General features: G+C 56.9%; 2 protein-coding genes across 6 annotated transcripts in view; both read left to right on the top strand.

Annotated features, from left to right (window-relative positions):
- Positions 1 to 3042, top strand: part of UHRF1 (ubiquitin like with PHD and ring finger domains 1) — a 33548-nt gene extending 30506 nt beyond the window's left edge. For all 5 annotated transcript variants that reach the window (XM_045086085.1, XM_045086079.1, XM_045086075.1 and 2 more), the window contains one exon: positions 1527 to 3042. In XM_045086085.1, the coding sequence (XP_044942020.1) occupies positions 1527 to 1673 (147 nt within the window). In that variant the 3' untranslated portion in view covers positions 1674 to 3042. The remainder of the gene's footprint in view (positions 1 to 1526) is intronic.
- A 6199-nt stretch (positions 3043 to 9241) lies between these two features.
- KDM4B (lysine demethylase 4B) overlaps positions 9242 to 20610 on the top strand; it is a 132031-nt gene continuing 120662 nt past the window's right edge. Inside the window, exon 1 of the mRNA XM_045086069.1 lies at positions 9242 to 9367. The gene's annotated coding sequence lies outside the window, so the exon portion shown is untranslated. The remainder of the gene's footprint in view (positions 9368 to 20610) is intronic.

The following is a 20610-nucleotide window of genomic DNA, read 5'->3' as shown; positions in this document are numbered from 1 at the left end:
ATCACAAGTAGGCAGAGAGGCAGGCAGAGAGAGGAGGAAGCAGGCTCCCCGCTGAGCAGAGAGCCCGATGCGGGGCTTGATCATGACCTGAGCCAAAGGCAGAGGCTTTAACCAGCTGAGCCACCCAGGCGCCCCCCTTTTTCTTTTTTTAAAGTAGGCTCCATGCCCAGCATGGGGCTTGAACTCACAAACCTGAGATCAAGACCTGAGCTGGGACCCGAGTCGAGACATTCAACTGACCGAGCCCCCCCCAGGCGCCCCTTCCCTTTCTTTTTAAGGGCGAATAACATTGAGGTGTAGAGATGGACACTTGGGGTGTCAGCAGTTCAGAGCCCGATTTGTGACCGTGGCCCTAAGCCTTAGTTGTGTTGAGTGGAAAGAATGGTCTTCAGTCTCTGGGATCAAGGTTGTGGACTGTTGGGAAAGGAATTGAGTTCTACAGATGGGAGCAGGAGCCACGGCCGTGCGCCGTGGTTGCGTGTGCTGTGGCTTTGGCAGGCTTTCGGCACGGTTGACCTTCACCCTGTTTCCCGATGCTGCCCTCGAGATGTGGGCACCTACCTGCCTAGTGTTTGCCAAGTGGTGGTGCCTTCCCTGTTTTCGCGAGCAGGAAGCTGGCTGTCCAGGGCTTGCCTGCCCATTCGCTCTCTAGTCCCACCTGGCTGGCTTCTCCAGCTGTGCCACGGTTGAGAATGGCGTGTGAACCCAGAGGTCTGGCTCAGGGCCAGAGATCCTGCCGGCCTTTCATCCTGTCCTGTCACTGGCACAGGTTTATTGAGCACGTAGTCTGTGGCAGGGTCGGCAAGCCCGCTGCAAGTGGTGGGGGTGTCTGGCCTGTTTCACATAAGGACGTTGTTAGGGGGGCGCCTGGGTGGCTTATTGGGTTAAAGCCTCTGCCTTCGGCTCAGGTCATGGTCTCAGGGTCCTGGGATGGAGCCCCACATGGGGCTCTCTGCTCAGCAGGGAGCCTGCCTCCTCCTCTCTCTCTGCCTACCTCTCTGCCTGCTTGTGATCTCTGTCTGTCAAATAAATAAAATCTTCAAAAGAAAAAGAAAAAAAGGACGTTGTTAGGACGAGGTGATTCCAGAAGGTGGAAGGTGCCACTTCGAGACCAGTAGGGCGAAGGCTGCTTCTGACACTCCAGGGTCACCTGGGAAGGGCCCTCCGAGGAGGTGACTTGAGCCGAGGCATGAGTGATAGGAGAGCCAGAGGACAAACTGTTAGGTGGCACAAGCTACGCGTGCCAAGGACTGGAGGTCAGGATGCGCTTGGGGCCTGCGAGGAACCCCAGGGAGGCCAGCCTGGAAGTAGAAAGGGAGACCCAGGGTCGGGGGAGAGGGGCCTCTGGACTCCGCGATGGTGGCTGTTGTTCGCCCCGTACCTGGGGGACGTGGGGTCAGTGGTCGCCACTTGCCCAGTGCCCTGGGGGACGTGGGATTGGGGGTTGTCGCTTGGGGGACAGTGGGACAGTGACTGCGGGGGACAGTGGGACAGGGACTGTGTTCTCACCCCGCACTCTCCTGCAGGACTGCCTGGACAGATCCTTCCGGGCCCAGGTGTTCAGCTGCCCGGCATGCCGCTACGACCTTGGCCGGAGCTACGCCATGCAGGTGAACCAGCCGCTGCAGGCCGCCCTCAACCAGCTCTTCCCCGGCTATGGCAATGGCCGATGATCCTCGAGCACTTCTCACCGGCAGTTTTTAAAAAAACGTGTCACAGGGGTCTCCGCCCCCTATTTTGTTCTTAGTGGGCTTAACTTAAACAGGTAGATTCTTCTCCACTCCCTTAAAAAGCCTTGTCTTCCTGGTTGTCTCGTTTTGTTTTTTCTTTTTGAACCTATAAATTTTCAGGAGTTTGTATTGCGGCTCAGAGAAAGCAAGTTGGACTTCTCAGTGTTTTATTTGGGTTTAAAAAAAAAAAAACAAAAACAAAAACCAAGCCTGCAGTTCATCAGCAAAATAAAAAAATGGAATTTTTTTCTGAAGATGGAATTAGAAAACCGCCTTGGCGCGATGGCTGCTTCTGTCCCCAGCACCAAGCTCCCAGAAGTGCCCGCCGCCGCCGAGCAAGAAGGCTCCCGGCCGCCTGGAGCAATCTTTCCAAGGTGTGTGGCTCTGGCCCCTGCAGCTGAAAAGGAGCACATCTCCCTGACCGCGTTTTGCCGCCCAAAATCCAGCAACGGCGGTGCCCAGTAGTGGCCCTGCTGTCCCCCGCCGGGAAGAGGAGAGGTCCCCGGCCGACGGGTTTGAACGCCTGTCCCGAAGCCATGCCTCCCAGTCTGCTTCTGTGTTGTGGCCCTGCACGCAGAGCCCTCTGCCCGGGTGTGTGGGGGGCTGGGGGGCTGGGGGACCGGGGCTGTTGATGCCGGGGCTGGGCGCGTGGCCAAGGGCCAGCCTGCCTACAGCACCACAGAAGCACACGTTCGAAGCCATGTTCAAGTGCCTTGGGGTCTTTCTTTTGTTGTAAACGTGGGGCTCTCTTTTAGCACTGAATTGTTGAAAATGCCAGCCAGATTCTGCAAACTGGGGTTAGCCAGTACTTCCTGATTCTGGGTGAGTGTTTGGGGGGTGATTTCATTTCTATGGATCCTTTCAACTGACTGGTCAGCTCACCAACCGAGAATTTTAAGAGGGGGATTTTTTAAAGTACTTTTTTGAATGAAATTTTTTTGTAGTTATTGTATATGTACCAAGAAAGCTATAACTTAGGGTTTGGTTGTGTTTTTTGCTTTTGGTTCTTTTTTTTTTTTTTTTTTTCTTTTTTGGTTTTGTACTTTTTGGGGAATGATTTGTTGAATTTTATTTTTTCCTAACTTTACCAAAGTTTGCAGCTTTTACCTCAATAGAACAGGAATATTTTAAATCCCATAACTGCAGACAGACCGGAGTGATACCGTTTTAAAAGTTTTTCTTTCCTACTTGTTATTAGGTTTGTTAATGTGTTAGGAAGAAATGACAAAATCCCGTGTAGGCTTTTTCTAAAAAGTTCAATGTTCTTTGTCCAGATTTTAGATTCTCAGAATAAATGCCTTTTACAGATGTACCGGGTTGTGTCTTCTGTTCACAAGTCGTTCTGGGGCCCACCAGGCAGGTGCGGCTCTGTCCCCTGCCCACGGGCAGCATCAGGCCCACTCAGGACAGGACAGATTGAAGACGTGATGTCATGCCGCAGCCCTGTGTCACTCAGGAGGCGTCCAGCATTGACCTTTACTGGCCAAGGGCCAAACCAAACCTTCCAGCTTGGAGCCAGGGGTCCCTTAATGCTCGCCAAGGGAGTGGCACTGTCCCCACTTTTAACATTTGAGGAAACAGACAGCCCCCAATCTCCATTGCGAGATCGGCTTGAATCAGCAACCGAGGGATGTGTAGGCACCAAGGGTGTTGGCGGGGTGAGTCCCGACAATGTGAAATGCTGGTTTGGGCAGAGTTCCGAGGCCAAGAGGGAGGCCCGTTTAACGGTGGGCTCCAGGGAAGGGAGCGGCTGCATTCACCGACATGATTTTTCACATCAACCTGTTGCCCACACCTTTTACTGCCGGTGAAGTAGCGATACGGGCAGGACTGAGTTCACAGCAAGGAGAAAGTTCTGCCTCTCTGGGTCCTTTAACATGTGTCAAGTGTGCCCTTGAAAGCCTCCTGGGGGCGAGCGGGGCTGCTTCGTGGGGTGGATGAGAATGTTCTAGGTTTGCTGATGGCTGCGCGCATCTGGGGATGTACCAGAGTCCTTTGAGTTGTGCCCTTCTTGAATGAGCCAGTTGTACCGTAGACAATTCTGTCTCAAGGAAACGTCAAGTGCGAACGGGAAAAACGGGAAGGGTGCCCAGCTATGACAAGCGGAGGAAATGCCACCAGGCAGGCCCTCACCTGGGGACAGAACACACGGAGGTGGGTTGCTTGTTGAGACTGGGCTTTTTGGATGTTTCATTTGGAGAGTTAAGAACAATGTGACTTAAAATGAGCAAAACCCAGAAGGTCATTCTTGCCATTGCTATGCAGAAAAACATCTCAACGTTAGGACATGTTTCTTTTTATAATAGGGTTTGGGTTTTTTTTTTTTTTTTTTTTTTTTTTTTTTTATTGTCATGTAACAGCTTTATTGAAAGACACTTCACCGGGTCCTAAAATTCACCCATTTAAAGTGTTCAGTTAACCGGTTTTTAGTATATTCAGAGTTGTGCAACCATCACCTCTAGTTCTAGAACATTCTCATCACCCTAAAAAGAAACCCCATCCCCATCAGTCCCCTCTCCCAGCCACTCCCCCAGACCCCAGCCCCTTCAAGCCCTACCTTTGTGTGGATGAACCTGTTCTGGACATTTCATGCTGAAATCACACGCTGTGTGGCCTGTGTCTGGTTTCCTCCCTGTGTCCATGTTTTACTCCTTTTAAAGGCTGAATAATATACCATCAGATGGATTAACCACCTTTTCATTTGTTTATTTTTTAAGATTTTATTTATTTGAGAGGGAGAGCAGGAGCAGAAGGAGAGGGAGAAGCAGACTCTGTTACTGAGCAGGGAGCCTGATGCGGGGCTCGATCCCAGGACTCTGAGATCAAGACCGGAGCCGAAGGCAGCCCTTTAACCGACAGAGCCCCCCAGGTGCCCCTGGATTAACTGCCTTTTTAAACCCACCCAGCTGGGGAGCCTAGGTTGCTCAGTGGGTTAAAAACAATGCCTTCGGCTCTGGTATGATCCCAGGGTCCTGGGGTTGAGCCCCACATCGGGCGCTGTGCTTAGCAGAGAGCCTGCTTCCCCCTCTCTCTGCCTGCCTCTCTGCCTACTTGTGATCTCTGTCCAATAGATAAATAAAATCTTTAAAAATAACTAACTAACTAAATAAATCCACCCAGCTGATTTTTTTTTAAGATTTTTTTAATGTATTTATTTGACAGAGATCACAAGTAGATGGAGAGGCAGGCAGAGAGAGGGAAGCAGGCTCCCTGTTGAGCAGAGAACCCGATGTGGGACTCGATCCCAGGACCCTGAGATCATGACCTGAGCCGAAGGCAGCGGCTTAACCCACTGAGCCACCCAGGCGCCCCGCAGCTGATTTTTTGATGTACAGCATGCTCCATCTTTTCCTCCACTCCAGGTTTTTTTTTTTTTTCCCCAAGATATTATTTATTTGACAGATATCGAGACAGGGACTACAAACAGGGAGTGGGAGAGGAAGAAACGGGCTTCCCACAGAGCAGGGAGCATGATGTGGGGCTCGATCCTAGGACCCTGGGATTGTGACCTGAGCCAAAGGCAGATGCTTAAGGACTGAGATACTCAGGTGCCCCCACTCCAGGTTATAAAATTGGTTCACCTGGTCAGGCTTTCTTTACACCTGTTGCGCACCTGTATGCCCGGCACCACGGTGCTCAGTCTCAACGGAGCCCTCTAACACAGTTTTGACTCCTAGCCATTATGCAGTTGAGAGGAGGGGAACTGGCTCACCTAGGTCTGTGGCACAGCCACGGCACTTACACAGGTGTATACAAATTTAGACACAAGGTGAGGACAGTGCTGTTATACATACTGCCCTGGGCTGGTTTTCTATTCATTTCAGTTCATTTTGTAAGTGACCACCTCGTCTAACGCTTTAGGAAACAAACATGAGGTGTGGGCTGGTGTGCGTATGTTTGTGTGTGTGCGCTCAAAAACGGGAAACCGGGGACACCTGGGTGGCTCAGTGGGTTGAGCCTCTGCCTTCAGCTCAGGTCATGATCCCAGGGTTCTGGGATTGAGCCCCACATCGGGTTCTCTGCTCCACGGGGAGCCTGCTTCCCCCCCAAACCCTTGCCTGCCTCTCTGCCTACATGTGATCTTTGTCAAATAAATAAAATCTTTGGGAAAAAAAAGATTAAAAAAGAAATAGGAAACCTACTACATGTATGGCTAGTGATATGTACTTGGAGTGAAATGGACGGTCAGGATTCCTCTTCCACAGGCGCCTGTGGGGCTCAGTTAGTTGAGTGTCTGACCCTTGATCTGAGTTCCGGTCTTGATCTCAGGGTCATGGGCTCAAGCCCAGAGTCGGGCTTTATACCCAGGGAGGAATCTACTTAAAAGTAACTAAATAAAAGAATTCCTCCTTCATGTATACTTCTAAAAATGCATTTTTATTTTTTATTTTATTTATTTATTTTTTAAGATTTTATTTATTTATTCGACAGACAGAGATCAGAGGCAGGCAGAGAGAGAGGAAGGGAAGCAGGCTCCAGAGAGCCTGATTCAGGGCTCGATCCCAGGACCCCGGGATCATGACCTGAGCCGAAGGCAGAGGCTTTAACCCATTAAGCACCCAGGTGCCCCTAAAAATGCATTTTTAAAGCACATAGGAGTTTACCTTTCCAAGCATCTCTATGCATTGGACTGGCCTGTCTGGGAGGGGAGGCTCAATTCAGCACCTTGCCCATATGGGGAAGGTGGTGACCAGTTAGAAATGAGCTGGCCCTGGGCGACCTGGTGGCTTGGTGAGTTGAACGAGACTCTTGGTTTCAGCTCTCAGGGTGGTGAGAGTGAGCCCCAGGTCCGGCTTCGTGTGGAGTCTGCTTGACAAATACTCTCTCCTCCCTCTGCCCCTTCCCCTGGCTCATTCTCTCCCTTTCTCTGCCCCCTCCTTAAATAAAATCTTCAAAAACAAAGTGAGCTGGCCCTGGGCTGCTCGAGGCTTGTTCAGGGAGGGGTACTAGCCCTCCCAGTCCCAGCCTTTCATGAGATTTGTACCAGTCTGCAAAGACCTGGAGAAAACCCAATTGATTTATCCTCCAGAGAGTTTGCCCATTTGAAAATCCTGTGTCCTTTCTACTTTGCATAGGACCTTTTTTAACTAAATGGCAACGCTTGTACTTTTTCCCTAACATTCTTTTTAAAATTTTTATTTATTTTTATTTTTTAAAAAGATTTTATTTTTTTTATTTGACAGAGATCACAAGTAGGCAGAGAGCCAGGCAGAGAGAGAGGGGGAAGCAGGCTCTCCGCCAAGCAGAGAACCCGATGAGGGGCTCGATCCTAGGACCCCGGGATCATGACCGGAGTCAAAAACAGAGGCTTCAACCTACTGAGCCACCCAGGTGCCCCTTCCCTAACATTCTATCATGCAAACTTTCAAACAGAAAAGTTGAATTGAAATAAACAGCCACTCTCTGGATTCTACAATTGGTGTTTTATTTTATTTTTTTTAAAGATTTTATTTATTTTTTTTGACAGACAGAGATCACAGGTAGGCAGAAAGGCAGGCAGGGAGAGAGAGAGGGAAGCAGGCTCCCTGCTGAGCAGAGAGCCCGATGCAGGGCTCGATCCCAGGACGCCGAGATCATGACCTGAGCTGAGGGCAGAGGCTTAACCCACTGAGCCACCCAGGCACCTCTGGATTCTACAATTGTTAATGTTCAATTTTTACACAAGAGATGGCATTTTTTTAAAAAAAGAAGTCTCCCCAGAGAAAATAAGAAAGTTGATACCTATTTAGGTGCTCCAATTAAAAAAAAAAAATTTTTTTTTTTTTTTGAGTCTCTGTTCTCCAAATACCTGGAACTGACCGTCTTACAGGAGAGCAAAAGGCCTGTGTGGTTTTTTTTTTTTGGGGGGGGGACCCTCCATTGTTGTACCTCAGATACTGTGTTACCGTGATCAAAGGACATTTGTCTTTCCCACTGGTTAGGGAGTTCCTTGGGGGCAGATGCTCTTTCCCATTTTTAAAGTTAAATTTTAACTATAGGAGGAGTCTATGAATATGGTCCCACGAGAACGGACAATCTCCCTGAGCAGATTCAAGTCCCCACCGACTACGTTTTCTCCTGGTGTGGCTCTCTCCTCTCTCCAAAGATTTCCTTTTCCCTCTGCCCGGGTGACCTTTCTCTGTGCATTGTCCCAGATGCGAACTCTTGGAGACCATATGACCCGGGACCCCGTGTGTCTTCTCCCTAAGGTAGGTTAGTGGACACCGAATTCTGAACCATGTTGCAGCTTGCTCACGAAAGTGTGTAGGGGATCATTCCAGGGCACTGCGTGGAGACCGCCCTCTTGTTAAACTGCTCCACAGTTGGAAGTGCTGCGGAGTGTCCCGTGCCCCAAATTACGGGGCTGGTACCCTGTAGATGCGTGTGGACAGCGACACCTTGGGCGCTGAAGACGGGACCTCCGCGGGGGTTGTTCAGGGTGCCTGACCTCCTGGGGGCGGTTTACGGTGTGGGTGCATTGATGTCACTGGGAAACGAACGCCCGGCTGCCAGTTCACAAGACTGCCCGCGAGCTACCCGCGATGCATCCCACTGTTGCCTACTGCACAAGCAGTGATGATGAAGCCACCTGCTCAAGCCCTGTGTGTGCGGCGTCCCGCTCATTCTCGCAACGTCTCTTGGGGAGGGGCCGGGGGGGTCGGTGAGCGTGTGCCTGTGTGTCACCATCTCACCCACTTCCTGGGGGAAACTGAGGCCCAGCCAGGTTCCAGTGAGGTGTGGGGCCCAGGTGAGCTTGGAACCTTGGTGTTAGGGAACTCGGGAGAGCGCACCGAACTACCCGGTGGGCCTTGAGGCTTTGCAAAGGTTGGTTGATCGCGATGGAAATAAATTTGGCTTTTTGGGGGGCAGACGAGGGACGCTTGCCGCGTGACTTTTTATTTCTCCAGCTCTTCGTTCTCCTGTTTTGCAGAACGGGTTGCTCGGGAGCTGCTTCCCACGTCAGGACTTAAGGAACTGGGGCTCTCTGCGTCCGAGTTCCGGCCACGGGTCTCGAACCCCTTCCCCGTCCCTCTCGGGCCGGGTGCTGATGTTGTGCTGGGTCTCACGTACTCAGTCGCAGCCTGATAAGCGGGGCGGGGCCCGGGCCCTGATTGGCATTCGCCTCAGCCAGTCCGCGCCTCGGGCTCACCCCGTAAGCCAATGCTCACTTGTCCCCGTGCGGTCGTTGGGCGGTCCCCGAGGCGCCCTTGTCAATCCGAGGCCCAGCTGCCGTCGGGTTGGTAGCGGCTGTCTTGGCTGGCGTGCGCCGCTTCCAATGAAAACGGAGCCGGTCACCGGGCACGTGGGTGGGCGCCGGTGTGTCCCGGCCGCTCAGCCAATGGGGACTTGAGGCCAGCGCCGTCGCCCGCCCAATCGAGGCGCGCGGGGGGCGGGCCGTGCGATGTTGATGGGCCCGGCGGAGGGGAGGGGCGGAGCTGTCAGCCGTAGCCAATAGGCGTGCGGGCGTGGGCTCGGGGCCCAATGGGAGCCAGGGCGGAGCTGGCGCGCGGCCTCATAAGCCCCGCCCGGGGCGCTCGCGGAGGGCTCGGCCGCCAGCGACCGAGCGGGGCCCGGCCCGAGCGGGGCCTGGGGGTGCGACGCCGAGGGCGGGGGAGCGCGCGCCGCTGCTCCGGACCGGGCCGCGCGCGCCGCCTCAGGTGAGCCCGCGGGGAGGCGGCCGCCGCGTCCGAGCTCGGGCCCTGCCGCCGCCGCCGCCACCGCCGCCGCCGCCGCCGCCGCCGCCGCCCCCGCGCCGCGCCCCGGGCTGCGGGCGGGCGCCCGGGACGCGAGGCCCAGGCCTCGGGCGCGGCCTGCTCGGGCCGCGGCCGCCGCGCTTTGTCCCGGCCCGCGAGGCGGTTGGGGGCGTTAACCGCCCGGCCCGGGGGCGCCCGCCGGGCCTCGGGCGGGGGCGGCGCGGCCGGACAATGGCGGGGCCGGGGGCGGGAGGCGGGGGCGTCCGGCCCGGGGCCGGGGGCGCGCGCGGGGGCTGGGCCGGGGCGTCCCCGCCGGCTCTGCACAAAAGATGACAGCGTGGGTGGCCCGGCCCGGCCGGCCCTGCCCGGCTGGGCCCTTCTCTTTTATTATTCACAACAATCCTGATAATTAAAAAAAAAAAAATGAAGAACGAGGCAGAGACCGAGAGCTCGCGAGCGCGAGGGAGCGGGCGATCCCAGGCCCCGGCTGGCCCCTGCCTGCGTTTCCGCCCCTTGGGCTCCCGGCGGGGTCACCGGGGCGCTGCCCGGCCCGGCCGCGGCCCCCGACACGGCCGTCGCTGCACCCCACCCCCCGCCCCGAGACAGCCCCCCGCGCCGTCGCGGCTTCCCAACTCGCTTCCTATCTCCCCGCCCCCTCCAATAAGCGTGCAGTCTGGATTTTTAAAATGATTATTAAAATACGTGTCCACTTGGTGGGCACCTCGCAGCTTCCCGACGCGTCCCCTCAGTGCCTCCCCCTCGGAGCCCCATCGCCATCCCAGAGACCCCCTTCTCTGGAGCAGTCGGTTGTGGAGTCGCTCCCGCCGCGACCCCGGTGGGAGCTGGGGGACGGATTCATTCTGCAAGGGACCTGCCCCTCAGCGTGCGGGGGCCCGAGTCCGCGCCCAGGGGGCACGGTGACACCAGGTGGAATGGGGTGCGTGTCCACCTGAGCGCCGTGGATGGTTTTGCCGGGCGATTGTCCTCCCCCTGGGGTCGGGGGAGGCGTGGACTGCGCTTCCGTGTGGTGTGTCCCATCTGTTTTGGGCCGGGGGTGTGGGGGGGATGCTTTTGTGTTAATGATTCAGGTGCATCTGGGGAACTGTTTCCCGAGTTATGAAACTAGTGAGAAGGTGGTTCTGTTCGGTGGAATCCGGTGACCCTGCCGTGTGCAGAGTGTGTTCTGGTCGGTGTGTCTCTCTCTGTCAGCTGCTTTTATTCAGCAAGTTCCCTCGGGCCCCACGGGGTGCTGGCTCGGTCTTGGGGTCGGAGGATAGTGAGATGCAGTCAAGGCTTGGGGGCCCTGCCCCACCCCTCTGCCTCAACAGCCATTTAGGTGCTTGTCCCCAGGCTGGAGAAAGCCCCTAAACGGGTTCATTAGATGAATCGACGGGCTTCTATCGCTGCCATCCGAGAGCTAATGACTCCCCTAATTCTCAAATAATAGCTTCCTTATGAGGCTCCGGGAGGGTTTGTCAACTCGCTGGTCAGCCTTTTCTCGCCGCCTCTGCAAGAGCTGCGGTCGGCCTCTCCCATCTTTGCAGCCTGGTGTGTGGAACCCTGAAGGACAGAGTGTGAAAGTCGAGGAGTCAACTTGTGATTATGGGAGTCGAGGGTTTCTGAAACTCGCTGGCCCTCTTTCCGGGTTTCTGATTGGATGCTGGGTGAATCTCGGTGTTCCTCCGTTTGTGCTGTGGACGCTGCGCCGGTCAGGCTGCCCTGCCCTGGGGGACGTCACTGCTGGGGAGCACAGGGGGTGGTCCCACGGAGGGGGGGTGGCCCAGGGGCGCCCAGGTGTGGCCATGCTTGCACGCACGTCCGGTGTCTGTCGCCGCCCGTGCGTCTGTGTGCACACTGATGGGAGTGTGTAGCTTTTGAGACTCGAAATACCTACAGGTCTTGGAACAATTGATTTTCTCCCATTTTCGGATCCTTTCCTTGTTGGGGGTGGCCTGCTAAGGAGATTGTGGCCTGCTGGTGCCGAAAGGTAGTGCTGATTGGTCATTTAGGACCCCGCCCGGCCTTTGTTGTACTTTTCCTCAGTCCCTGTGCCATCCTGCAGGAGCCCTCTGGGGTGGTCAGCCCCCTCCCCTTCCCTCGCCCCACCCCTGCCGCTCTGTCTGTGCTTGATCCCTGTGCTGCTGCCTCTGCCCTCCCGTGCCCCACCCCCTTCCCCTGGAGGGGCTCAGCCATCTGTTCTGGCTTCTGTGTGACACCTGTGAGAAGGCGGGGGTGGTGGGGAGCGATGGAGTGCTGGGACAGGTTATAGAGAATTGCTGACTTGAGGGGCCTCGGTTCTCATGGGGGGCAAGGGAGAGGTGAGGGTCCTAGGGTGTGAATCCCACCATCCGTGGGGGTCTGGTTCAGGGGATGGGTGGTTGGTGCCGGACTGAGACCCTGGCAGATGAGCCTTTTGAGTGGCCTCCTTCCTGGGCTGTGGAAGCGTGGTGTGGGGTTCAGAACTCTGTGACCTTGGGCCAGTCACTTGCTCAGGAACAAAGTTAGGGGGTTCATGAAGCCTTCCTAAGTTGGGGGGTAGGGTGAAAAGCGAATGACCTGCTTGCAAAGGGCATGACTGTGGAGGGCCGCACAGACCTGCTGGGTTACCCCTGTGCCTTCACCCACAGCCTCGGCGGCCAGGGCTCCTGGCTCTGCTCCAGAGATTGGCTCTGGGGGCTGCCCCCTGGGGCCTCTGTGCCCCAGCTCTTTCCTGCCCTGCCCTGGTGAGGATGCTGGGCAGCAGACGCCAGGGCTGAACCTGGACTCCGTTCTGACCTGCTGTTCGTGGCCGTGTCCCTGGATTCCTGTCCCCCGCTCCGTTCCCCATACAGGCTTCCAAGTGTGAGGGACCAGGGTTCACATCCCTCCCCCGGACCACATTACGTCCCTTCTCTGGGCCTCAGATTCCTCACCTGTAAAATGGGTGCAGTGAGAACGTATGCTGGGTCGTTGTGGGGGATCAGAGGGGATGAGAAGCACTGAATGCTTTGTGTGGCCCCGGAAGCTGGGAGCCGGACACGGTTGATTACTGGTGTGCGGCGTCAGCTCCTGTCAGCGGCTCCCTCAGCCTGTCCACATTCAGTCGGCTTGTCCTCCCTGGGACTGCCCTGGGCACTGTAGGATACTGAGCGGCATCCCTGGCCCCGCCCACTTGATCCCAGGAGCACGCCCACACCCCCAGTGTGACAACCAACCACAAATGTCCTCAGACATTGCCCAGCGTGCTGGGGCGGGTGGGGGGGGCACAGTTACCCCCGAAGGAGATCCTGTCACTTAATCTTTAATCCTGCAGCAGCCTGCTCTTTGGCTGTGACCCTGCTCTCCCTCAAGTTCTGGTGTCCCTTGTCCCCTTCCTCCCCTCTGTCCTTGAATAGGGAGGGGCTTGTGTTTGCAAACAGTGTCTGGCCAAACTCAGCCTGGCCGTCCCAGTCCTTAGTCCTTCCAGGCTGGGCTGTCGCTCTGCCTCTCTGGGGCCCTTCCCAGCCTGCAGCTTCCCCTTCAGGAGAGGAGGGCACCCATGGACTTGCCCGTGTCGCCTGGTGGGCGTGGCCTCACCCCAAGCCTGCCTGGGTGCCCTGCCGAGGCTGGCTTCCACCTGTCACCATAGCCCCCCCACCATACCCCTTCCTGTCACTTTGCTTAACAGTTCTCTTTACATTGACTCGGAGGTGACTCACTTCTTTAATCTTGCCTTCTCCCAAGCAGTAATGTCCATGAAGTCGTGGCTCCGTTCATACGCTGGTTGCAGACCCTTTGATCCAGTGAAATGGATTTAACTCTGATATTTAAAAAAAATAGGTTTGTGTCACCGCAGTAGGAAGGCCCGAGTGGGTTGATGAATTGATTTTGTTGTTGGATGAGTTGGTTTTTGAGTTTCCTCCTCCAGTTTGACTTGGCCTGTTCTGGGAGCAGCTTGCTGGTTAGATAAGGTGTTGCCACGGGTGTGTCACTTTCCACTCCTGCTTCCTCAAGGAGCTTTTAGAAGCTCTAAAAGTGGTCAGCCTCTACTCAGAATGCTCCAGTAGCTTCCTCATGTTCCTGGGAAAAATCGGGAGAGCCCTTCCCATGGGCTCTGTGCTCTGTCCTCTGTTGCCTGTCCTTTCTCCTTGCCCTACTGTTCCCCCATCCTGCACCTCGGACATAACCAGTTGCCCTGCCTGCTCTTCCCTGCCCTGCCTCAGGGCCCTTGCACTGGCTTTCCCCTCACTCTTCTTGTCAGCTGACTCCTTGTCTCTTCCCGTCTTCGCTCAGAGGCCATCCCTGGCCGCGCTGCCTAAACTCCCCCTTCCAGCCTCTGTCTCTCCCCATCCTGCCTTTTCTTCTTTGTGTTCAGCGCTGCCGTAAACACATAAGTTAATCTGTTTATATATTTATTGTCTGTCTCATCCAGGAGAACAGAAGTTCTTTCTGTAAAGGGTCAGAGAGTCCGTAGTTTTGGCTTTGCAGGCCAGTCGGTCCCAACTACACTGCTCTGCTGCTGTGGCCCAGAACTATGGGAATGAATGAATATGCCCGTTTGCCAATAAAGCTTTATTCGTGGTCACAGAATTGGGAATTTCACCCGTGATGAACTGTTTCTCTTTCTTTGATGTTTTTTTTTTTTTTTTCCCTCACCCAAACATTAAAAAGAAAAGGTCAAAACCATTCTTAGCTCTGAGGCTGTAGAGAAGCAGGAGGTGGGCTGCGTTCTAGCTGTGGGCTGTAGTCCGGGAACCCCTGCCGCTGGGCTGCGAGGTGCTTGCTAGAGGAATGACATGTCTACTGGCTGCTGCATGTCTCCCCAGCACCTTGGGCGGCGGTTCCTGGCCCGCAGTGCGAGTTCAGTCAACCCTCCTTTGCTGGATGAATGAATTGTCATCTTCCTTTCGTCAAAAGAGTCCTATTCTATATTAGAAAAAGAATGGGTTCCGGGTTATTTCAGGGGAAATATAAGAAAATGTTATGGCCCAGTCCACCCAAACAACCCCAAAATGAAGGAGGAAAAAAGTCTGTGAACAGGAGGAAATATATTGCTATGTGCGGTACCCGAGACCCCCCCCCCCACCTTGCATGCCACCCCCCCGAAGATTAGGAAGAAATGTTCGCAAAAGGTGGGGAAGGAGGCTTCTTGGCGTAAGGAGTTTAGTTTTGGCCTGGCAGAGGGTGAGGGCTTAAGAGGAAGACAAGTTTCCCAACCATTTTATTTTGTAAGCATCTGACCCATCCTCTTGACCAATACCTGTGCCCTCGTCAGAGGGGGTGGCGGAGTCCTGTGGGGTGGTTTTCTTTTCTTTTTATTTTTTTAAAGACTTTATTTATTTATTTGATAGAGATCATAAGTAGGCAGAGAGGCAGGCAGAGAGAGAGGGAGGAAGCAGGCTCCCCTGCTGAGCAGAGAGCCCGATGCGGGGCTCGATCCCAGGACCCTGAGACCATGACCTGAGCCGAAGGCAGAGGCTTTCACCCACTGAGCCACCCAGACGCCCCGTGTGGGGTGGTTTTCATAGTCACCAGCTGCTCCAGGTCACTGGGGACAGTTGGAAGAGGTGGCTTCGTGGACGTGAACATTGAGCCGTGTGGGGTGGGCCGGCCACAAGGTGACTGTCGGATGACTGTGGTGGGCCCAGGAGTGCACCCGGCGGCCGCGCTGGCTCCCTCTTGCTCCTCCAGCACGACCGCGGCGGGAGGACAGCGGCTGGCTGGGTTTCCGAGCCAAGGACATCTTCAGCGACTTGGATTTGGTACCGACTTGGATTTGGTACCGTCCCAGGAACGTTCTGACTCGTCAGAGAAGCATGATTTGCGCTCACGCCTTCTTTAGTTGATGGAAAGAAACAGTCTGGAGAGGGTTCCAAGGGTGCCCGTCGTTTTTGGCCTCTCTCTGTCTTTCTGCGCCTCTCCATCTCTCTCGCCCTCCCCTTGCTTCTCGCCACCCCCTCCACCCCCGGTCCCAGCGAGTGCATGTAGGCAGGCATGGGTGGGCGCAGGCGGCATCGTTGGATCGCGTGTGTGGAGCTGGTTTCCCCCGACCGGCGGCTGTGCTTTTGGCAGCCGTCAAGCGCAGAACCGTCCCGTCGCTGTGGGTCGGAGCTGGAGGCCTCGAGTGGGTCTGTGCAGTGGGCAGAGAGTGAGGAGGACAGAGAGTGAGCAGGCTGCCAGGGCCACCGCGCCCTCCGCGTAGGTCTGCAGGTACGGATCAGGGCGGTTAACTGCGTCGGATTTGGTGCTGTTTGGTGACCCGTGATCAGTTACATTTCTCAGGTGAGCCTGGACAGTGAGCCGCGAAGGGGTGATCTCTAGCTGGGGCGCTCCAGATTTGCCCCCAGATGATGGCACGTTTGGGACAGCTCCGGGCAGAGGTGGGCCCGGCTGCCTGGTTTCACGGCTGCTCGCTCCAGGCTCCTGGGAGGGAACATGGGAGAGATGGTTTGGGTACGGCGGCTGGCGGTACATCTGGAGTTGTGCTTCATGCGGAAGAAGCCGGGGCGTGGGTCCCCGAGGCCTCTCTGACCAAGGGCCAGCCCGAAGCCAGCAGCAGGCTCGGGGGTGGCCTGATGATGGGGGTGTACAGGGATCCCCGGACCTCGCGTGGGGTGGGAGTGGGCCGCACGCCCTGGCATTTCTGGGCAGTCCGGACAGTGGCCTGGGAGCTGGCTGGGGCGGTTTCCTTTCAGTCACCCCAAATGAGTGAGGGGGACCCTGGCTGGCTGGGTATCTGGACTGGGAGAGTCTGTCATCTTGCTGTTGGCCCCTTCAAATGCCCACGGTTCCCCTGGTGTCTCCTTTAAAACCCCGTCTAGCAGGAAGAGCCGGCCCCTGGTGCGGCGGGCCTCCGGCTCAGGTCGGCGGCCGCATGGATCTGATTATCCCGGTCACGAGGCGAGCGGCCTGCCCGCGTCTAGCTCGCGTGAGTAAAGCCCCTGGAATTTAAACTCTTGATTCACTGTGTTATTCCAGCTCCGTGTCCCTGAGGAAGAGTAGGGAGTCGGGAGAGAAAGCTCGGTCAGTGACACCCCCGTTTTGGAGAGAAGGTGTCGTGTCGCCCTCTCTTCCTGGTTGCAGCGCGTGGAAGCCACAGCATGGTCTGGGCCGTGCCTGCGTCCTCGTGTCCTGCCGGCACCAGAGGCGGGGCAGAGCCTCGGCTCCCGGGCAGCGTCGCTGGGCGAGGACCTGGCTGCTCTGTGCGTGGAGCGCCTCTCGCTGGGCCCCACGGAAGGAAGGCGGGTGGTCGGACAGATGGCGGCGGGGAGCTCGCCGGCCGCTAAGCCCTGCGGCCGGGGGGCACGGCTGGTGCCGGCGGACCCTCACGTGGAGCAGGGGCGCCGCGGCCTCTGCAGACATCCCAGCTGCGTGGCCCCCCAGCCTCGAGGCAAAGTGCAAAATCAGGAATCCCAGAAGGCTCCTCACATGTGGCCCTGGGCCTGCTGACCTGTGACTCCTCTCCGTGACCCAGGCTGGGCCGTGGCTTCCTAGCAGACGCGCGGCCGTGGGAGCCCTGGCGCCATCTGAGGGCACCTGCCAGTATGTGGAGCGTGACAGTTGTCAGCCCTGCCTGTGTCTGGCCAGGTGCTGGTGGCGGCCGGACGAGCAGCGTCTCCGGCCCACAGGGGTCATGGCCCGTGACGGAAGGCAGAGCAGCTGCGGGGCCCAGAGGGGACCAGGGGAGCAGAGCTCACAAGATGCATAGAAACCAAGCCGGTGGAAGCACGGGGCAAGGGTGGCATCTACTGGCTTGGGTGGTGGCCAGGAAGATGACGGAAGAGTCACCACTTGAGCCGAATCTTGTCATTGTGGGCGCTGATGGACTGGCAGGCAGTGGAAGCGGGGGGACCTTGGAGGGGGTGTTTGGGGCTGTGGCCTCGGGGACTTGTGTGAAGACCACGGGGGGAGGCAGGGAAGCCCGCCTGTCTCTTGGGTGTCTTTCCTTCCCCAGCTCCTCACACCAGGCTCCAAGGGGTTCAGGGGAGAGGGGGCCCTCGAAGATCCCAGAGTCTAAGACCAGAGCTGTTCAGGCCGCCGGGGAGAGCCATAGGATAGCTGCCCATCGATTGGCTCTGGGAGGCTAACTGGACCCTGAATCTTCTAGAGCTGGCCCTCGTAAAGTCCTCCTGCCCTGTCCTCATTTTGTGTATGTATTTTCAAAGTAAATCCTGTGCCCACCATGGGGCTCAAACTCATGACCCCAAGACCAAGAATTGCATATTCTACAGATTGAGCCAGCCAGGTGCCCCTTAAGAAAATCTGATATATATAAGGTATTGTTTATTTGACAGAGATCGCGCGAGAGAGTGCACAAGCAGGGGGAAGGGCAGAGGGAGAGGGAGAATCTGGCTCCCTGCTGAGCAAGGAACCCCATGTGGGGCTCGATCCCAGGACCCTGGGGTCATGACCTGAGCCAAAGGCAGACATTTAACTGGCTGAGCCATCCAGGCACCCCTCATATTTTTATTGAGATGTTCACATATCAGAACACTCACCCTTTTCAGTGGACAAATTTGTTGTTTTTTAGAGCATTTATAGAGCTGTGCAGCCATCACAACTATCAAATTCCAGAACATTCCAGAACCTCAGAAGGAAACACCATACCTGTTAGTCACTCTCCCCTGCCCCCCAACCCCCAGCACCCACAAGCTCCCCTCCCATCTCTGTATGAGCCTATTCTAGACATTCTACAGAAATGGACTCACACCCTGTGTGGCCTTCTGTGTCTCATTCTCTCCCTGACCATCTGTGCGGGGAGGGGATGCTGGGCCTCAGGGTGCGGAACGGGTTCTGAAGATGAGGGTCAGGCACGATGACCCAGCTCACTGTGGGGGTGCTCGGGCAGCCCTTTGCGTGCCCAGTTCTGGACTCCTGTGTTCAGTGCTGGGTCCTCACCTGCCTGCCCTCCCCTTGCTCCATCCCGGGCTGGCCCAGTAGCTCCCCTGCGGGACCTCTGCGCAGAGCAGGGCCTCCGAGTGTCTGCCGCATGGAGCAGCGCGGTCCTGCACGTGTGGCTCTGGTTTATCCATTTCCTGGGGCCTGTAGGTTCACCTCGTGGTTGGTAGGCCTAGGGCCTCCCTGCCCGGCGTCTGCCAGGGCTTGGCCCAGAAAGGGGTGTCCTGGTTCCTGCTGGCCTGGTTGGTCGTTCATCGTCCAAGCCTGAGTGGGCCTCCCTGAGAGCTTCATGTGGCTCGGGAGAAGCCCCACTCGTGCCCTCCTTTCTGAGATGCCCCCCACCCCCCACCCCTGCAATCTCGCCAGCAGCTTTTAAAGTGAGCTGCCTCCTTTGGGCCCCCTTCCTCTCTTGGTCCGGCTGGCCCCAGCCTTCCCAGGGGTGTGAATTATCTCTTCGAAGGCAGCGACTGGGTAGCTAAGTGTCCCCTTAGTCCTTGCGGGACCCCATGAAGCCCACTAGCCGAGAGTTGCCCACTAGCCGTTCCTGCCCAGGTGTTCCCCCATCCCTCTGAGTTAAAGCGGTCAGTGGGTGCCCCCTTGCCCTCCAGGGGGAGTGGCCTCACCACTCTGGGAGATCCCGAAATGCAGCTGGGCTCACCAGGGAGGGGTGAGGGCCTCGAGGAGTGTGGATTTGCAGCAGCACACAGCCGGACGGCTGCGCCCCCTCCCACGTGCCTGGCCGGTGCCTTCCCTGTGAGGGCAGTACCGCCCACCTGCATGTGTGTGCCCTTCTGTCCCCCCTGTCCCCCCCCCAGCAGAGGACACCTGTGAGCCCCGAGGGTCCCAGGCCCATGTGAACACTCCCTGAATGTCAAGTGACAAAGTTGGTCCCGCGTCTCACACCATATACAAAAACTCCAGAAGGCTCAGGGACCTGAATGTGAGACGTGAAAAGACATGTTTTCCCAAGGCAGCATCCAGTAAAGAGGCAAAGCAAGACCCTTGTGTAAGTGCAATTTTTACAGTAGTTACATCGGAAGGTAAAAGGAAACAGACGAAGTTAATTTGATTAATGTATTTTTATTGAACCCTGTGTACCTAAAATGTTTGCGTTTTTAACGTGTGATTACTGTGAAAATAGTCATGGGGTTGTTTTATGCTCCTCTGTGTTGTGTTGGTACTGAGTCTTCAGCGGCGGCTGTCTTTCTCGCTCAGTGCTGGCCGCCCCCGGGCCAGTTCTTTGGGGGGCCCCCTGAGCACCGGGATGGGGTCGGGGACGCTGGCCGTGGGGATTCCTGGCGCTTAGTGGAGACTGGGCTCTTCCACCTGCCTGCTGTTTCTGCCTGCCTTCCCGGTGGGTCAGAGTTTCAGAGCTCTGGGCCTCTAGCTGGAGAGACAAGACCGAGCCAGCAGAAACCGGCTGTGGCCGCTGAGGTGTGTAGGGGCAGGGCGGTGACCACTGCAGGGGGTGCGGCCAAGGGAAAGCCCTTTGTGGGGGCCCGTGGGAGGCCCTGAGCCTTTCATGGAGGAGGTAGAAATCAAGCCAGCATTTGGAGGAGGACGCGGCTGTGGGCCCGGCCCAGAGGTCAGGACGGCCTGCCTCGGGGAGGGCAGGGGCTGAGCCCTGGAGGGCCCCGTTTTGGGGTGCTGTAGTAGGGAAGTGGAAACAGCCGGAGTCCGGGCTCTTTGAGGGCCGTGGCTGAGCCAGCCCGCAGTGCCGCCTCTCCCTCTGGCTGTCGGGCCCCACGGTCATGGTTCCAACCCTTCCTGTGCAGCCCTGCAAGGCCGCCTCTCACGTTTTACAGGAACAGAGAACCTCGTCCCTGCTGTGAAGGCCGATGAGTCCCCGTGGCTGAGCCCAGGGTCGGGCCTGTGTGGCCGGGATGTGGGCTGTGCTGGGGAACTGGGTGCTTAGCGCTCGAGCTGCTCCTGGTAGGGCCTCGCAGGAGCCTGGAATGCCGTGTTGGCCGTGGGTTCTCCCAGGAGAGAGACTTCGTGGCGAAGCGGCGATGGGAAATTGTACCTCCCAGCTGCCGCCGGTCTTAAATGGCCTGAGGTCTCGAGGCAGGATGGCCAAAGGGGTGAGCAGCCAGAACGTGTACCCGCGTGGCCACTGCTCCTGCCCCCACCCCCACCCCGGGTCTGTGTCCTTATCTCCAAGACGGGGCCCGCTGCGAAAGTCTCTGCTGAGTTGAGTCGGGCCCTGCAGATCCTTTCATGGAATCATTCCTACCCCAGGGCTGTGCTCCCAGGGCATGCTGGGTAGCGCCTGTGACATCTGTGGTCGACAGGAGTTGGGGGTTGCCGCTCAAGCCCCCACGGTGGGTGCCCAGGACGGCCCCACAGAGAGC

This window comes from Mustela putorius, unplaced genomic scaffold (assembly GCF_011764305.1).
Source record: "Mustela putorius furo isolate JIRA1106 unplaced genomic scaffold, ASM1176430v1.1 tig00000095_pilon_pilon_pilon, whole genome shotgun sequence".
In the NCBI taxonomy this organism is placed as follows: Eukaryota; Metazoa; Chordata; class Mammalia; order Carnivora; family Mustelidae; genus Mustela; species Mustela putorius.
This window is presented reverse-complemented; position numbering and strand designations above follow the sequence as displayed.